The 17,119-nt window shown below is 40.3% G+C and overlaps 1 protein-coding gene across 11 annotated transcripts in view; it reads right to left on the minus strand.

Annotated features, from left to right (window-relative positions):
* The window catches only part of rapgef4a (Rap guanine nucleotide exchange factor 4a), a 304,993-nt gene that overhangs the window by 59,121 nt on the left and 228,753 nt on the right, over positions 1–17,119 (minus strand). For 7 of the 11 annotated variants that reach the window (XM_072261858.1, XM_072261867.1, XM_072261864.1 and 4 more), the window contains 6 exons: positions 15,516–15,631; positions 12,668–12,765; positions 11,315–11,356; positions 7,569–7,659; positions 6,677–6,851; positions 2,874–2,962 (listed from right to left, as the gene is read on the minus strand). In XM_072261858.1, coding sequence (XP_072117959.1) covers positions 2,874–2,962; positions 6,677–6,851; positions 7,569–7,659; positions 11,315–11,356; positions 12,668–12,765; positions 15,516–15,631 — 611 coding nt within the window. The remainder of the gene's footprint in view (positions 1–2,873; positions 2,963–6,676; positions 6,852–7,568; positions 7,660–11,314; positions 11,357–12,667; positions 12,766–15,515; positions 15,632–17,119) is intronic. The other 4 variants (XM_072261862.1, XM_072261861.1, XM_072261860.1 and 1 more) reach the window with 4 other exon arrangements.

The following is a 17,119-nucleotide window of genomic DNA, read 5'->3' on the forward strand; positions in this document are numbered from 1 at the left end:
AGTGTTTGCAAACTTTAAAGGTAGGTATTGAAATCATGCAGGTCTCTTGTAGGATCCTGATAAGTAAAGGGGGTTTCCTCTAGGTGCTCTGTTTTTCTCTCCTGTATTCCAAAGACATATGATTAGGTCAGTGAATTGCGAGCATGCTATGTTGGCGCTGGAAGCAGATGACACTTGTGGGCTGCCCCAACAATCCTTGCTGACTTGACTTGATGCAAATGATGCATTTCACCGATTTTTTTCGATGTTCATTTGATAAATAAAGCCAATCTTTAATCAAAGGGGTAATAGCTTACCGAAATGCAGAGTTGAGGTTACAATGATACTCTCAAGAGGCAAAAGTACTGATTCTTGCTTGTAATTTGTATGTTAGTATTACTGTTGTTCATATATACTTTACATAGATTATTTGCACACAGGAATTGCAGACATACTACCAATAGATGAAGATGAATGCATAACTAATAATGTGGAGGACTGCAACAAACCAGTTCAAGCACAGTACTTCCCAAGGCTAAGTGGCCAGTTCTGGTTCCAGACTGGCTCACAGAATACTGGAATAATACAGCACAGAAGCAGCCAACCATCCATCCAGTCTCTCCTAACTCCACTTAACTCTAACAAGTGGACTTGTCTCTTTATTTCATTTGTGTTGATTTCGTTTAACTTTATTTCATTTCTGTGTTTCTATGGTTGAGAGAATTTTCACCAGAAACAAAATCTTCCTTCAATATTTCTGTGTTTCATATTTCGATCTATCCTCTGCAAGGACGGCTATCAATTGGCCGCTTCTTTTTGCAATGTATATCGATGATTTGGATTATGGATTAAATGGTTCTGTGGCTAAGTTTGCGGATGACACCAAGATAGGTGGAGGAGCAGGAAGTGTTGAAGAAACGGAAAGGTTGCAGAGAGACTTGGTCAGTTTAGGAGAGTGGGCAAAGAAATGGCAGATGAGATACAATGTTGGGAAATGTACGGTTGTACATTTTGGAAGAAGAAATACAGTTATTGGGCAGATTATTATTTAGATGGAGAGAAAATTCAAAAATCGGAAGTGCAAAGGGACTTGGAGGTCCTCATGCAGGATACCCTAAAGGCTAACCACTAAGTTGGATCGGCGGTAAGGAAAGTGAATGCTATGTTGGCATTCATTTCAAGAGGAATAGTGTATAAGAGTAAGGAGGTGTTGATGAGGCTCTATGGGACACTGGTGAGACCTCATTTGGAATACTCTGTGCAGTTTTGGGCCCCCTATCTTAGAAGGGATGTACTGATGTTGGAGCAAGTTCAGAGAAGATTTACGAGGATGATTCCTGGAATGCAGGGGCTAACATATGAGGAGCGTTCGTCGGCTCTTGGACTGCATTCATTAGAGTATAGAAGAATGAGAGGGGATCTCACAGAAACGTTTCGAATGTTGAAAGGGTTGGACAGAGTAGATGTGGAAAGGCTGTTTCCCTTCGTGGGTGAGTCCAGGACAAGAGGACACAGTCTTAGAATTAGAGGGTATCCATTTAAAATGGAGATGAGGAGAAATTTTTTTAGCCAGATGGTCATGGATTTATGGAATTCGTTGCCACATACAGCTGTGGAGGCCCGATCATTGAGGGTGTTTAAGGAGGAGATTGATAGGTATCTAATTAGTCAGGGTATCAAGGGATATGGGGAAAGAGTGGGAAACTGGAACTAGATGGGAGAATAGTTTAGCTCATGGTGGAGTGGCAGAGAAGACTCGATGGGCCGAATGGCCTACTTCTGCTCCTTTGTCTTGTGGTCTTGTGGACAAGCAAGAAAATGATATGATATGCAAAAAGATTTTCCTTTATTTATTTTTTGACAGATTCAAGCCAGAATTTAATGGCCATCTCCAATTACTGTCAAAAAAGTGGTAAGGAGCTATGTTCCAGTCCTCCCACCATAGGGACTTCCATGACCACAGTCCAAAGGAATGGTAATCTATTTAAATTGGGATGGTGTGATTTGTAGCTGGTGGTGTTCTCATGTGCTCACTGCCCTGGTCCTTCTTGCTGGTAGAGGTTACAAAGTCTTGGAGGTGCTGCTAAAGTAGACTGTAAATGGTATCCATGTCATCACAGTGTGATGTAGTAGAGGAAACAAATTTTCAGAGCGGTGGATGAGATACCAATTAAACAGGCTGTTTGTTTCTGTGTGGAGAGCATTCCACCACATTCCTGCCTTCTGTCTTGTAGATGATGGCATTCACATTTGGGCTCTTAACTTCCACACTGCCGTGGGTATGTGGCCAGATTTTGCTGTAGCAGTTGTGGAAAGGCCAGCAGTGTTCACTGTAATTATACACAAATCGCACATTAATTGCTGGAATCTGCACCAGTTAGATCACATGCACAATCACAATGCCAGAGATTCTTCAATACCTCTCCTATAAATGACACCTTACCATCTGCTCACAATTCAATTACTGTGAGCAGAGCCCAGTTACTCTATTTATCTCATTAGATAAAGTTTGCCAGAAGAAGTCGGGGCTAGAAATTCCAGTGACAAGTCTTCATTACTACCACACAGTCTCTGGCATTTACAATTCCAAAGAAGCTGTCTCTTTCCTTCAGATTTTGATGTTGCAGATTTTAAAATACGTTTGCAGATTACTTTATCCTGTCAGTTCTAATTTTAATAGTCATAGTCATACTTTATTGATCCTGGGGGATCAATAAAGTAATTAAATAGGTATTCCACAATTAGTTTTAAAATGCAATCTTTTCCTTAAGCCAAAATTCAATTATAGAGGGAGACTCTGTGAACATTTTGAGACTTTGAACAAAACGTAAACATAAAGTTTGGCTTTATAAAACAAACTTTTCAAATGATAAGTAATCAGGAAAAATACTCACTTTTGCTTTACTAGTTTCTCCAGTTCTAGGAGCTGTTCCTTCAGAGCAGGAATCATCCTTGAATCATCAGACACAGAGACGTAGAATTCCTGCAAAAGTCTGTGAATTAATCTTATATACACATTAAAATTTTAAACCTATGATTTTCTATTTGGCTATTTTCATTAAAAATCCCTGAATAGTGAAAAGGGATCTTATTCCACACTGTTGTCAACAAAGCCATTGGGTTATTTTCAGCATAATTGTTGGACAATTTGGTGATATGTTACATATTAAACACTGTTAATGGTAACTATTAATATGGATTAATCTCTTCTCAAACTGTATGATAAAATAATCAAAACCACACCAAGATACTGTATTAATTTGAGTTTAGTGAGGGTGATTACATTTGTTTAATTTTAACTGTGTTTTGCTTTAAGCAGATAAAAAAAAACGCATTCAAGGAATGTGACTTCCAATTACTCCCTTAAATTAAAACCTGATACAGAATGATAGATGCGCAGAATGTGCCTCGACATCCTCTGTATGGGGAAAGAAAAAATTAATGATGATGCATAAATTTTAACCGAATGAAACAACAAATAATATGTCCTCATTTTAACTTACGTACAAGCCACTGTCTTCCCAGTTTTGCAATAGTGAAATAAATCATGACAGGATATCACCTATCACGCATCACATACCACAGATTCAGGTGTCCATCCATGACTTGTTGTCTGGCATCACTCTATACCATTAACAATTCATTAAAAGACATCAGCGAGTCACACAAAAACCATACACTAGAAATTTCTCTAGAGTGGTAAGTCTGGAATACAGTGCAGACTTTATGGTTTCTTGTTTCATGAATAGGCACTTGCCTGTCTACAACCTTGATTTAAACTTGCAGATAGTGCACAATTATCTGTGAAACAAAATATTTTCTACAGATGACACATGTGCACCATCTAGTGTTTAACTGGGTAGCTTTCTTTTGAACTTTGTGTTCATACCCTATAATTATTTTTAAAATGTCCACGGCTACATCTTCACACATCGCTTCACTAAAAAAATACAACCAACATTTGCAAATGGCATGGAAGCAAATGCAAATCAAACAATAATTATAGTTTCAATGTACTAAAGTTTACTATTGACTTAACTACATTTGTATCACATAGCTAGTCCATTAACACATTCACTCAACTAATTATTGAATCCAAAGCTTATAGGAGAAAATTGATAGAAAAAGATGACGACTAAATCTGTGAAATTAAAATTATTTCAGTTTAAGCTTTCATCATGTTTGGTTTAGGACAGAAGGATAATTATAATATCACAGATCTTTGTTAGCGTCAGTTGTTAAGCAGTGATATTGGCAATTACCTTTTCTTCTATACAGAAGTCTAAAATGATTCTCAAGGAAATGAAAACAAATTTTCTGGTGTTCTAAGCATATACTTAAGATTTTTTTGAAATATAATTGGAGTTAAATTAAACTATTAACAGATGTCTCAGATATCGAGGTTAAGGACAAGCAAAAAAAGTCCTTAAAGAATAGTTAATGCACCAGAAGGGAAATTTTAGAAGGATCATTCACTATTTATTGTTTGGAATCATTATGTAATAGCAGCATAGCTGTAATAGTACACTATCAAATACAAACTTCAGAAAAAGGGTCTGTTGTAAAAAATGATATTTGCTAAGCAAGTATCAAGAATTGAGCCTGATCAGGAACAATCTGCTTGCTGCAACACTCAAAGGTTTCATTGCCCATCTTGTATGGCATTGAGATTTGAACCATCTTTTGTCGGGAATATACTTTGTCTGCTCTTGCCATCTACCTTGGTACCTGGAAGGAAACTGCACTAGCCACAGTGCTTTTCCTTTCTATTTTACTTGCCCTTCAGTGTGGAAGCACTAAATTCCTCTTTGTACATTATAAATATTCCTCTTCAATTTGCGACAACAGCTTTTTCCTCAAGGTTATTTGAATTTTACTCAAGTTTCCTCTCCTCCTTCTAAATAGCCAGCAGCTACAAGCTTAGCTTATCCAACTTTTCCTCAAAATACAACCCATTCCACTTATTAGTCTGGTAAACCTCTTCCAAATTTCTTCTGGCCATTTACACCTTCCTTAAAGAAGGAGGCTAATACTATATACATTGCATTCTCCAAATGTACCTTCACTGATGCCCCAAATAACCTAAGCAAAACCTCCCCCATTTTATATTCATGTACTCCACAACTAATGAGAAAATTTTCATAGCCAGCAGAATTGCTTCTCATATCAGTATGCTAGCCTTCTGAAAATCAAGGACTTGGATCCCAAGGTACCTCTGCACCTAAGTGCTCTACCACCTCTCATCATTTCAAACAATATCCTTCTTTTTATTTTTCCTGCCAAAATTAACAATTTCCTACATTATATTCCATCTTCTCACTTATGTACTGTCTCTTATCGCTCTGTAATATCCTTGAGTCTTCGCAACTTCCCTCTCTACTTATCTTTGCATCATCAGACTACTTAGCAACCATATTTTCAGCGCCTTCACCTGAGTCATTTACATAACTTTAAACTATAGCCTCTGGCACAGAATCTTGTGGTGCACCATTGTTGTACCATGACAACCAATAAAAACCCTCCATTTTTATCAGGTAGCTAATCTACGAACACTATTATGTACCTGAGCTTTTACTTTCCACAGCAAATTTTTTTAGCATCTTATCATTTGCCTTCTGGATATCAACATATATTACATCCACTAGTTCGCCCTTTACCTACAGCGCTCATTATTCCAAAAAATAAGAAGAGATTCTTGTGCATTCATGCATTATATCACCGACACTATTATTAGTCAGTTTAAATATAAATACAGCTATAGATTCAAATATTGCCTAATTAAGAGTACTTTATTCAATAATCATCTTCAAGGAGCAGTGCCTCAAAAAGGCAGCATCCATCAGTAAGGAGCCCCACCACCCAGGACATGTCCTCTTCCCATTGTTGCCATCAGGAAGGAGGTACAGACGCCTGAAAACACACTCAGGGATTCAGGAACAGCTTCTTCCTCTCTGCCATGCAGCTTCTGAATGGACAATGAACACGAGCTCATGTCTATTTATTCCCATGTTTGCACTACTTATTTAACTATTTATTTACTGTAATTCACAGTTTTTAAAATATATATTATCATGTATTTCATTGGACTGCTGCTGCAAAGTCAATAAATTTCGTGACATAGGCTGGTGATATTAAAACTGATTGAAATTCTGATACTCTTGTCCTTTAAGTAACAAGCCAGAAATGAAAACTTGGAAATAATTTGAAAACGATCCTATGATAGAAACATAGAAACACAGAAAATAGGTGCAGGAGTAGCCTATTCGGCCCTTCGAGCCTGCACCACCATTCAGTATGGTCATGGCTGATCATCCAACTCAGAACCCTGCACCAGCCTTCCCTCCATACCACCGGTCCCTTTAGCCACAAGGGACATATCTAACTCCCTCTTAAATATAGCCAATGAACTGGCCTCAACTGTTTCCTGTGGCAGAGAATTCCACAGATTCACCACTCACTGTGTGAAGAAGTTTTTCCTAATCTCGGTCCTAAAAGGCTTTCCCTTTATCCTCAAACTGTGACCCCTCGTTCTGGGGTCTTAATCAATGCAGCTTGCTTTACAGAAATAAATATGAGAAATGTGTCCTAAATATTGCTTTAAAAATCTACGAAAATACTGCAGATAAAATGCGTTCACATTTTGTAATTGTATCAGAGAAAAGGTTATTTTCCTATCAGCAAATGAATGTTGTGTCACCTTGTGTCTGGCTGCATCACTCACTTCAAGAAATGCTACAGCAGCTTCTTCCTCTTGAAAGAGATCTGCATATACATTTGCCCAATGCAAGACAAGGCGGATGACACGTTTCTTGTTATTGAGAGCATAGTCCATTTTTTCCTGTTCGGTGCCTTGCGATGCTTCTGCATGGTAAGTGCACATATATTAAGGAAATCTACAACAGAATGCCTGTAAAACGGAAGTAGACCCAGTCAAGTGTTTCTGACCCCACTTCACAATGTATCTAAATTTTTCTATTTCTGCCATATGCTTTTCACATTGTTGGACATCATAATTACAACTATGTAAATGTTTTTCGATCCAAAATAAAAATTACAGCCATGACAAAAGACAATAAGAGTATAGATCACCCTAGTCAAAAATAATAGTTTGTTTATGAGTAAAACTCCAAAGGTTTTATTTGATATTTGAGGGAGACATTAAATCGCATTGTGAAATAACATGGGCATTTAACTGTCCTCTAATTTAACCAGGTTGCCTCTTGGTGGAATAAAAACACACTTCCAATTACAAGTTAGAAAACAAGCTCAAGAAACCTGAGCTGCTAATTGATTCCAGTGTTGAATGGGTTACTACAAGTTCTAATCTATTTTTGGCACTGCAATTATGCTGAGAGCTTGTATATAATTGTCAGAATCAAAGGCTCATACAGATACTTTGTGCACAGTACTCACCTGTAATTCTCGTTTTGTTCTGCAGATTTAATGTCTCAATCAAGCATTTGAGTAATAACCATGTCTGTCATCTATATATATTCTCCAAAGTACTCTATTCTGAACAATTCCTATTATAATCCATGGGAACAGTACTTGATGAATTATAATGCATTTATTACAAACAAAAAGGATATTGAGCCATTAGAGCTGAGAAAAGCTGGCCGTGTTGCATGAAAGTGCAGTACATCAGAACAAAGTCATCAACGAATGGATCTGCTAAAATAACTATAAACAAAAATGAAAACATTTTTACTTTGTAAAAAATATAGAATCATGGTAGTTTAGCTGGAAAATATCATACTTATCCTGAAAATGCAACCACACAAAAGAATTTTGTCATATTGTAGAAAAAATTTTGCCTAGAAACTGGGCAGAGAAAACTCCTTTGCACTCAATTTTTAGGCAATTTAGTGAGCAACATAAATTATGGCATGTTTTGCACTGTCTGTCCACATTTCCTCTTGAAAACTTGCCAATGGAAATTAGAGTAATCACTTTCTCATATGATCACACTAACATTTACCAGTCATGTTTTACAAACACTGTGACGACATTATTTGCTAAGCACCATAAATAGGCCAAAAATGCAAAGACTTTGGATCTGTGTCATTATGACACAGTTCAGCAAAAAAGTACATCAGGGCAAGAGTGGAAGCAAGTGTCATTAAAAGTTCATTGCTTTAACAACTGAAAAGATTGCTACTTTTTCATCTAAGTTGTACTTTAATAATTTCAGGCTTCCATTGCTTGGAGAGGGATAGTATTTCTTCACCTCATCCCTGGCCCCTTGACTCATTTAACCCAAACCTATTCTCCTTTCTCATTCCTGCATCTGGCCTAGTCTCGCTCGATCATATTTCCTGGCACTCTGTGTCGAGTTGGGGATACGCCACAGCACAGGTGATGTAATGTCAATTGTGACCTCCACTAGCCCCAATTTCTCCACCTTCCTATCCTACCACTGCATTTCGACTCCACCACATCACACCAGTCTCCTCCTCTCTAATCCCTCATTTCTGCCAGGGCCTGCGTAGCTGTCATGGGAAGAGATTTCTAACAACACTGACAGCCTCCCAAGGATCAGCAGCCAAATGCCATTGCAAGCCACCTGGATCTGCTGGGGCCCAGCAGGAGTCTGCAGGCTGACAACATCAGCCAGCATGAGGAAGGAAGATAAAGATTCCCCCAGTATCTTCCAGAAATGGCCATGGATTTTCAGCTCAGCTGCAAGCTTTGTCTGGTATACCTGCTAGACCAGGCATGGTGAAGGCAATTGAGCCAAGCAAGTCAGCGGCAGTGGCTAGAGGACTCCTTACTCAGAGGGAGCAAGCTGTCAGCAGCTGGAGATTGGGGTGCTGCAGAGGCAGAAGGAGAATCAATCAAAAGAGAAAGGAAGAATGCGGGCTAAATGGGAGGAATGTGAGTGAAGTGAGAGGGAGCCAAGAGGTACACTGAGGAAAGAAGTTCGGAATAGGATCCTGTTCAAAAATACAAGTTTGTAGCTGTGGCACGTTCACATACATAATGAATGCATATTTGAATGCCCTGCCTCATGCAAGTATCTGCACTGTGTTTGTCTGCGGGTGTGTGTGAGTAGCAGCACCCAACCTCCAGTTATCGTGGACCTCTTTCTCACTGGGATGAGACCTTGTTCCATTGAGAGCACATGGTAGCTGGTGTGCAATGGCTATCCTACATGAGAAACAATCACACACAGGCATCTTCCATTACTCAAAGCAGGCAAATCATTCTCAACCCCCAAGGACTGCTCTACTGGATATCGCTCAGGTGATGGATCTTGAGTTTGGTCGCAGGAATGTCATGATGACTTTTTGACAGATTACTCTTAGAAAGGCTTTTAGAAAGGTTAACATAGTGTCTATAAAAAGTATTCCCCCTCCTTTGGAAGTTTTCATATTTTATGGTTTTACAACATTGAATCTTAGTGGATTTAATTTGGCTTTTTTGACACTAATCAACAGAAAAAGACTATTTTGCATCAAAGTGAATACAGATCTCTACAAAATGAGCTAAATTAATTACAAATATAAAAGACAAAATAATTGATTGCATAAGTATTCAACCCCTTTAATATGACACACCAAATCATCACTGGTGCAGCCAGTTGGTTTGAGAAGTCACATAATTAATTAAATAGAGATCACTGTGTGCAGTCAAGGTGTTTCAATTGATTGTAATAAAAATACACCTGTATCTGGAAGGACTAACTGCAGGTGAGTCAGTATCCTGGCAAAAATTACACCATGAAGACAAAAGAACACTCCAAGCAACTCCGTGAAAAGGTTATTGAAAAGCACAAGTCAGGAGGTGGATACAAGAAAATTTCTGAGTCACTGAATATCCCCTGGAGTACAGTTTAGTCAGTCATCAAGAAATGGAAAGAGCAGGCTGTCCTCAAAAACTGAGTGACCATGCAAGAAGGGGACTAGTGCGGGAGGCCACCAAGAGACCTATGACAACTCTGGAGGAGTTACAAGCTTCAGTGGCTGAGATGGGAGAGACTGCACATACAACAACTGTTTCCCGGTGCTTCACCAGTCGCAGCTTTATGGGAAAGTGGCAAAGGGAAAGCCATTGTTGAAAAAAGCTCACATGAAATCTCAGAGTTTGCCAGAAGGCATGTGGGAGACTCTGAAGTCAGCCGGAAGAATGTTCTATGGTCTGATGGAACCAGAATTCAGCCCTTTCGCCATCAGACTAAACACTATGTTAGGCGTAAGCCAAACATTACACAGTATCAAAAACACACCATCCTTACCATGAAACATGGTGATGGCTGCATCATGCTGTGGGGATGCTTCACTGCAGCAGACCCCGGAAGACATGAAGGTAGACGGTAAAATGAATGCAGCAAAATCCAAGGATATCCTGAAGGAAAACCTGATGCAGTCTGCAAGGGAACTGTGACTTGGCAGAAGATTTGTTTTCCAGCAAGACGATAATCCCAAGCATGAAGCTAAAGCTATACATGAATGGTTTAAAAACAACAAAGTTAATGTCCTGGAGAGGCCAAGTCAGCATCCAGACCTCAGTCCAGTTGAGAATTATTGCTGGATTTGAAAAGAGCTGTTCACTCACGATCTCCATACGATCTGACAGAGTTTGAGCAATTTTGTAAAGCAGAGTGGGGAAAAATTGCAGTGTCCAGATGTGCAAAGCTGATAGAGACCTATCCACACAGACTCAAGGCTGTAATTGCTGCCAAAGGAGCATCTACTCAATACTGACTTGAAGGGGCTGAGGAATTGTGCAATCAATTATCTTGTGTTGAATAATTGTAATAAACTTAGACCAATTTGTCAAATTTTCTTTGACATGAAAGAGTCTTTTCTGTCGTTCAGTCAAAAGAAGTCAAATAAAGTCTACGGTGATTCAATGTTGTAAAATAATAAAACATGAAAACTTCCAAGAGGTGTGAATATTTTTTACAGGCACCGTGTCTCTGATAATCATTGAGATTTAAAAATAGTTCAAATAGATTTATTTAAAATAAAACGTATCATTACGTTCTAAGAAATACAACCTTCCACTTCCTAGGAGCCGCAGTATTTTAACTCTGACACCTAATTCTGATGGAGATCGTCAACCTGAATCATTAACTCTGTTTTTCTCTCCATAGTTGCTACCTGTCCTGTCGAGTATTCACAGGCAATTTTTAAAAAATTTCAGATTTCCAACATCTGCAGGTTTTTTGTTTTAAAATCAATTGCCTTCCAAAAGGGCACTTTGAACATGCATGTTGTATGTACATGTGGACATGCTGAATATGCTTGACAAACATTTGGCTCAGGGACGGATTGCACTTCTGCACCCATCGCAATTTTATACCGGTAGAATCTAGGAACAGATGTGTGCTCACCCTCACCTTTCTTGTCAGCCAGAGACCACGGTGTAGGAACACCTAAAAGGAGGAAGGCAAATAAAACAAAAAAATTAGAATATATTTTGCATTTCCAATCTATTTATTTCTAATTAAAATAATCTTATTTTAAACTTCTTGAGATATTTCTCCATTAATCTAGATTTTGAAACAGAATAGTCCTTATAACTGATTTTTTTTTTAACAGTCTCAAATTCTATCAAACTTTTGAGATGAAAGTACATTTCCATTCGTATTATGCTCCAACAGCAGAAATTTAAATGAGCATGGTTGATGATTCTGGATGGATAAACCTAAAACAGGAATTGTTCAGCATCCTGTTCCTGCTTCGAGGATGTAACTGTAGTGTATTAGGACTTTCGGAAAGCAGTCAATAATGGAGCACATAAGACATGAAAATACAAATTTAAAGCATGTGGGATTGTGAGGAAGGTGGTGACGTGGATAGAGAAACTGGTTTGGCTCACAGGAAATGGAGAATGGAAATAAACGGGTCTCCTTCCAAGCATCGAGCTGTGCCTAGTAGAGTGCCACAGGGATCTAGGCTACGATCACATCTTTACAAAATATATATTAATGATTTTAATGAGAGAAGTCAATGTAATATCTTCAAGTCCATGGATGGCACAAAGCTGGATGGAAGTGTGAGCCTCGAGGGGGTTGTAGAGAAGTTTCAGAGTGATCTGGTCAGGGAACAGCCGATGCATAGCAATGCAGTCTAACGTTGATAATTGGTCACGATGTCAGGAAAGCAGGTTATTGGCTGAACAGTGATAGATTGGGTAAGCAGTACCAAGGCCTGGGTACAAGGCAAGGTGTACCAAGGCCTGGGTGCCCTTGTGCGCACATCACTGAAGGTAAGCTTGCTGGTCCGCAGTTGATTAAGAAGGTAATTGCATTCTGGCTTTCATAGTGTGAGGATACAAATCTGACAGGAGGGATATCTTGCTATAACTTGCTATAATTGTAAAGGGCCTTTGTGAAACTGCACCTTGAGTACTGTGGGTAGTTTTGATCTCTTTATCATAAGAAGGATGCTCTTGCTGTGGAGGGAGTTCAGTGAAGGTTCACCAGACTGATTTCTGGAATGGTAGTACTGATTTCTGGAATGGTAGTACTGATTGAAGACAGTTAGGATCACATAGACTTGTATTCATTAGCGTTTAGAAAATTGAGAGGTGAATTTAATTCAGGTATGTGAAACAGATCAATCAAACTAAAGGAAATAATTTTCTCAATGAAATATCTATAATGGTAATAAGTCAGTAATCCCGACTAAGTCATTATATTATGATATAGAAACACAGTAACATGCTATGATGAATGTATTACAGATTAAACCTGTTGATTCATTAGCAGGCAAATCCAGGCGTATAGTTTCCAGAAAGTGTTCTAATATTTTTTCAGGAGTGCCTGACTTCACAGTGTATCTGGAGGAATGAAAAGACGATTTGGTTAACTGCAGAAAATACAGTTTAACTTGTTGCACACTTTAAGTATTGTCTTCTTAAAAAGTCTAAACAGATTAACATATAACATCTGATTTGAAATTTATAAATTAATTTAGAAAGTAATTATCTTAATTAAATTTGTTAGTTCAGAACTGCAACTTTACTTCAAGTAGTAGCTAATTCAATATTGCTTAGAAAGTCCCAATTTTGATGAAAAGAACATAAAAAAATCCAGAACACTATTTTATATATAAAAGAATGAAATTCTACAATAATATATTGTGCTTGTCACACTAAAAAGTCACAATCAGATATAAACTCATAAAATACGGCAGCCTACAGCACAGAAACAGGCCCTCGGGTCCAGCTAGTCCATGTCGAATTGTTGCTCTGCCTAGTCCCATCAACCTGCACTCTAAACTATAGCCGTCCATACCCCTCCCATCCATGTACCTTTCCAAGTTTCTCTTAAATGATGAAATCCTGGTTTTCACCATACTTACGAGGGTTGATTAATAAGTTTGTGGCCTAAGGTAGAAGGAGTCAATTTTAGAAAACCTAGTGCATTTATTTTTCAACATAGTCCCCTCCTATATTTACACACTTAGTCCAGCGGTCATGGAGCATACGGACCCCTTCTTTGTAGAAGTCGGCGTCTTGGACCTCCAGAAAGTGGTCCACAGCAGGGGTGATTGATAAGTTCGTCGCCTAAGGTAGAAGGAGATGAGTTGTACAGCTCTCATTACATGCACGTGCAGGTCAACTCTTTGAGTGATTATGCAGAAAGTTTGAAGTTAATAACCTGCACACGATCAGAAACATTCCGGACCCTGGCACCTAGAAGGCAAACCACCATCCGTGTTTCTTTCCTGCATCGACAGAATCACTTGTCTGACCTCTTAACTATAGGGTCCCCTATCACTGCTGCCATCCTCTTCCTTTCCCTACCCTTCTGAGCCACAGGGCCAGACTCTGTGCCAGAGGCATGGCCACTGTTGCTTCCCCCAGGTAGGCCATCCCCTCCAACAGTACTCAAACAGGAGTAAGGGGGACAGCCACTGGGGTACTCTCTTGTATCTGATTCTTGCCCTTTCGTCTCCTGACTGTTACCCACTCATCTGTTTCCCAAGGCCCCGATGTGACTACTTGCCTATACCTCCTCTCTATCACCTCCTCACTCTCCCTTACCAGACGAAGGTCATCAAGCTGCATTCCAGTTCCCTAACACGGTCCCTAAGGAGCTGCAGCTCGACGCACCTGGCACAGATGTGGCCACCCGGGAGGCTGGGAGTCTCCCGGACATCCCACATCTGACACCCAGTACAGAACACCAGCCTCACAGACATGCTTACTATTCCTCACAAGTAGCTTACCTCGCCTTGACCCGCTATCACCGAAGCCCCATTGAACTAAAGCCCTCCTACTCTGTCTCCCCCTACTCTGGTGCCCGCTCTGTAAAGCTGTCTTCTTTTAAATCCTTCCCATCGGTCTAACTCGGTGATGTCCACACGCTTGTGCAGTCGTGCCTCGATCAAACTGCTGGGGAAAAAACTGTCTTCTTTTATATCCTTTCCCCCCGGTCTAACTCACTGATGTTCACGCGCTTGCGCAGTCGTGCCTCAATCCCCTCAACGTGGCCATCCCTTTCTTATTCCTCATTTCCACCCAAAAAGCTTCAGTAAGCAAGCTCTCCGGTCTGTCTTGATTGAGCACTGCCGCAACATTTTCCCTGACTAGTAATACCACCCCTCCCCCTTTAATTTCTCCCCACCCCCCCCGCCCCGGCTCTATCATGGAACACTGAGCTCCCAGTCCTGTGCCTCCTGTAGCCAAGACTCACAAAGGGCTACAATGTCTTAATTCTACGTGCTGATCGATGCCCTAATCTCACCTGCCTTTCTTACTGTATTCTGTACATTAACATTATACACAATTCAGAACCTTAGTCCCACCATGCTCAACATTTGATTCCTGACTTTGTATGTCGGTGTATCAACATATTTCCCACAACCATTCCACTGTCTGTTCTGGTGCTCTGGTTTTCGCCTCCCTGCCACTTTCGTTTAAAGCTCCTCACAACCCCCTTCCCTACCCTCGTGCAGCACTAGAAACATTTCCTGCAAGGATATTAGTCCCCTTCCGGTTCATGTCCCTTCTGGACAGGTTTTACCTTCCCTGGAAGAGAGCCCAATGATCCAAAATTCTGCAGTGCTCCCTCCTGCACCATCTCCTTTTATAATCGGCATCCGTTTGTCTCATGAGACCATGGATTTGCGCCTTGGAAGGTTTCTAGGGCGCAGGCCTGGGCAAGGTTGTATGGAAGACCAGCAGTCTCCCCTCTGCATGCCACCGCTGTTGTCCAAGGGAAGGGCATTAGGCCATACAGCTTGGCACCGGTGTCGTCGCAGAGCAATGTGTGGTTAAGTGCCTTGCTCAAGGACACACACCCTGCCTCAACAAGGCTCAAACTAGCGACCTTCAAATCACTAGATGAACGCCTTAACCACTTAGCCACACGCCAACACACCATCTCCTTAGCCACATGTTAAACTGTATAATCTTCTGATTTCTGGCCTCAGCACACAGCGTGGGTAGCAATCTTGAGATCACAGCCCTGAATATCCTGTCCTTTCACTTTGCACCTACAGCACCTATACAATAGCCGTTGCAGTAAATGTTTTGGGATTAACTGGTAAGAAAATGAACATTTAATGTAATGGTAAACTTACTTGTGTTGTGCCTGCGTGCTTCCCTGGCTGGACGTTCTGCTACCCATTGGGATCTTCTCCAAAACCAGTACATCTTTTCCATGTTCTTTAAGTCTGACTGTATTGGCTTCAACGTCCTATCATGTATGAGGGTTATGGTGAAGGCAGAGACAAGGGAAAGGGGGGGGGGGGAAGAAAAAAATAAATTGTTAAAAGAAAACCACATCTATGCAAATGAACAATTCAAGTGATCAATTTGAGCATCTGAATAAACTGGATAAAGTGAACTTTACTGGAATGCCACTCTGCAATCTTTTCAGACAGACAACAAATCATATAAGCACATAATACTGCAATTTGAAGCTTCAGTGCAATAAATACAATGTGTTTTAGGTCAAAACTGAAGATGATTGCTGTTGGCTGTTAAATAATTAAATATAAGGTAGAAATATAAGAATAGTAAGGTAGAAGGGCTGAAATGTGTGTACCTCAATGCAAGAAGCATCAGGAACAAAGGTGATGAACTGAGAGCTTGGATACATACATGGAATTATAATGTAGTGGCCATTACAGAGACTTGGCTGGCACCAGGGCAGGAATGGATTCTCAATATTCCTGGATTTCAGTGCTTTAAAAGGGATAGAGAGGAGGGAAAAGGGGAGGAGGGGTGGCATTACTGGTCAGGGATACTATTACAGCTACAGAAAGGGTGGGTAATGTAGCAGGATCCTCTTTTGCGTCAGTATGGATGCGAGTCAGGAACAGGAAGGGAGCAGGTACTCTACTGGGGGTATTCTATAGGCCCCCTGGTAGCAGCAGAGATACAGAGGAGCAGATTGGGAGGCAGATTTTGGAAAGGTGCAAAAATAACAGGGTTGTTATCATTGGTGACTTTAACTTCCCTAATATTGATTGGCACCTGATATAGTTCCAAAGGTTTAGATGGGGCAGAGTTTGTTAAGTGTGTCAAGGACAGATTCCTGTCACAATATGTGGACAGGCCGACTAGGGGGAATGCCATACTAGATCTAGTACTTGGTAATGAACTGGGTCAGGTCACAGATCTCTCAGTGGGTGAGCATCTGGGGGACAGTGACCACCGCTCTCTGGCCTTTAGCATTATCATAGAAAAGGATAGAATCAGAGAGGACAGGAAAATTTTTAATTGGGGAAGGGCAAATTATGAGGCTATAAGGCTAGAACTTGCGGGTGTGAATTGGGATGATGTTTTCGCAGGGAAATGTACTATGGACATGTGTTGATGTTTAGAGATTTCATGCAGGATGTTAGGGATAAATTTGTCCCGGTGAGGAAGATAAAGAATGGTAGGGTGAAGGAACCATGGGTGACAAGTGAGGTGGAAAATCTAGTCAGGTGGAAGAAGGCAGCATACATGAGGTTTAGGAAGCCAGGATCAGATGGGTCTACTGAGGAATATAGGGAAGCAAGAAAGGAGCTTAAGAAGGGTCCGAGAAGAGCAAGAAGAGGGTATGAGAAGGCCTTGGCGAGTATTCTTCAATTATGTGAAGAAAAAAAGGATGACAGGAGTGAAGGTAGGACTGATTAGAGATAAAGGTGGGAAGATGTGCCTGGAGGTTGTGGAAGTGAGCGAGGTCCTCAATGAA

Source organism: Mobula birostris, chromosome 6 (assembly GCF_030028105.1).
Source record: "Mobula birostris isolate sMobBir1 chromosome 6, sMobBir1.hap1, whole genome shotgun sequence".
Classification (NCBI taxonomy): Eukaryota; Metazoa; Chordata; class Chondrichthyes; order Myliobatiformes; family Myliobatidae; genus Mobula; species Mobula birostris.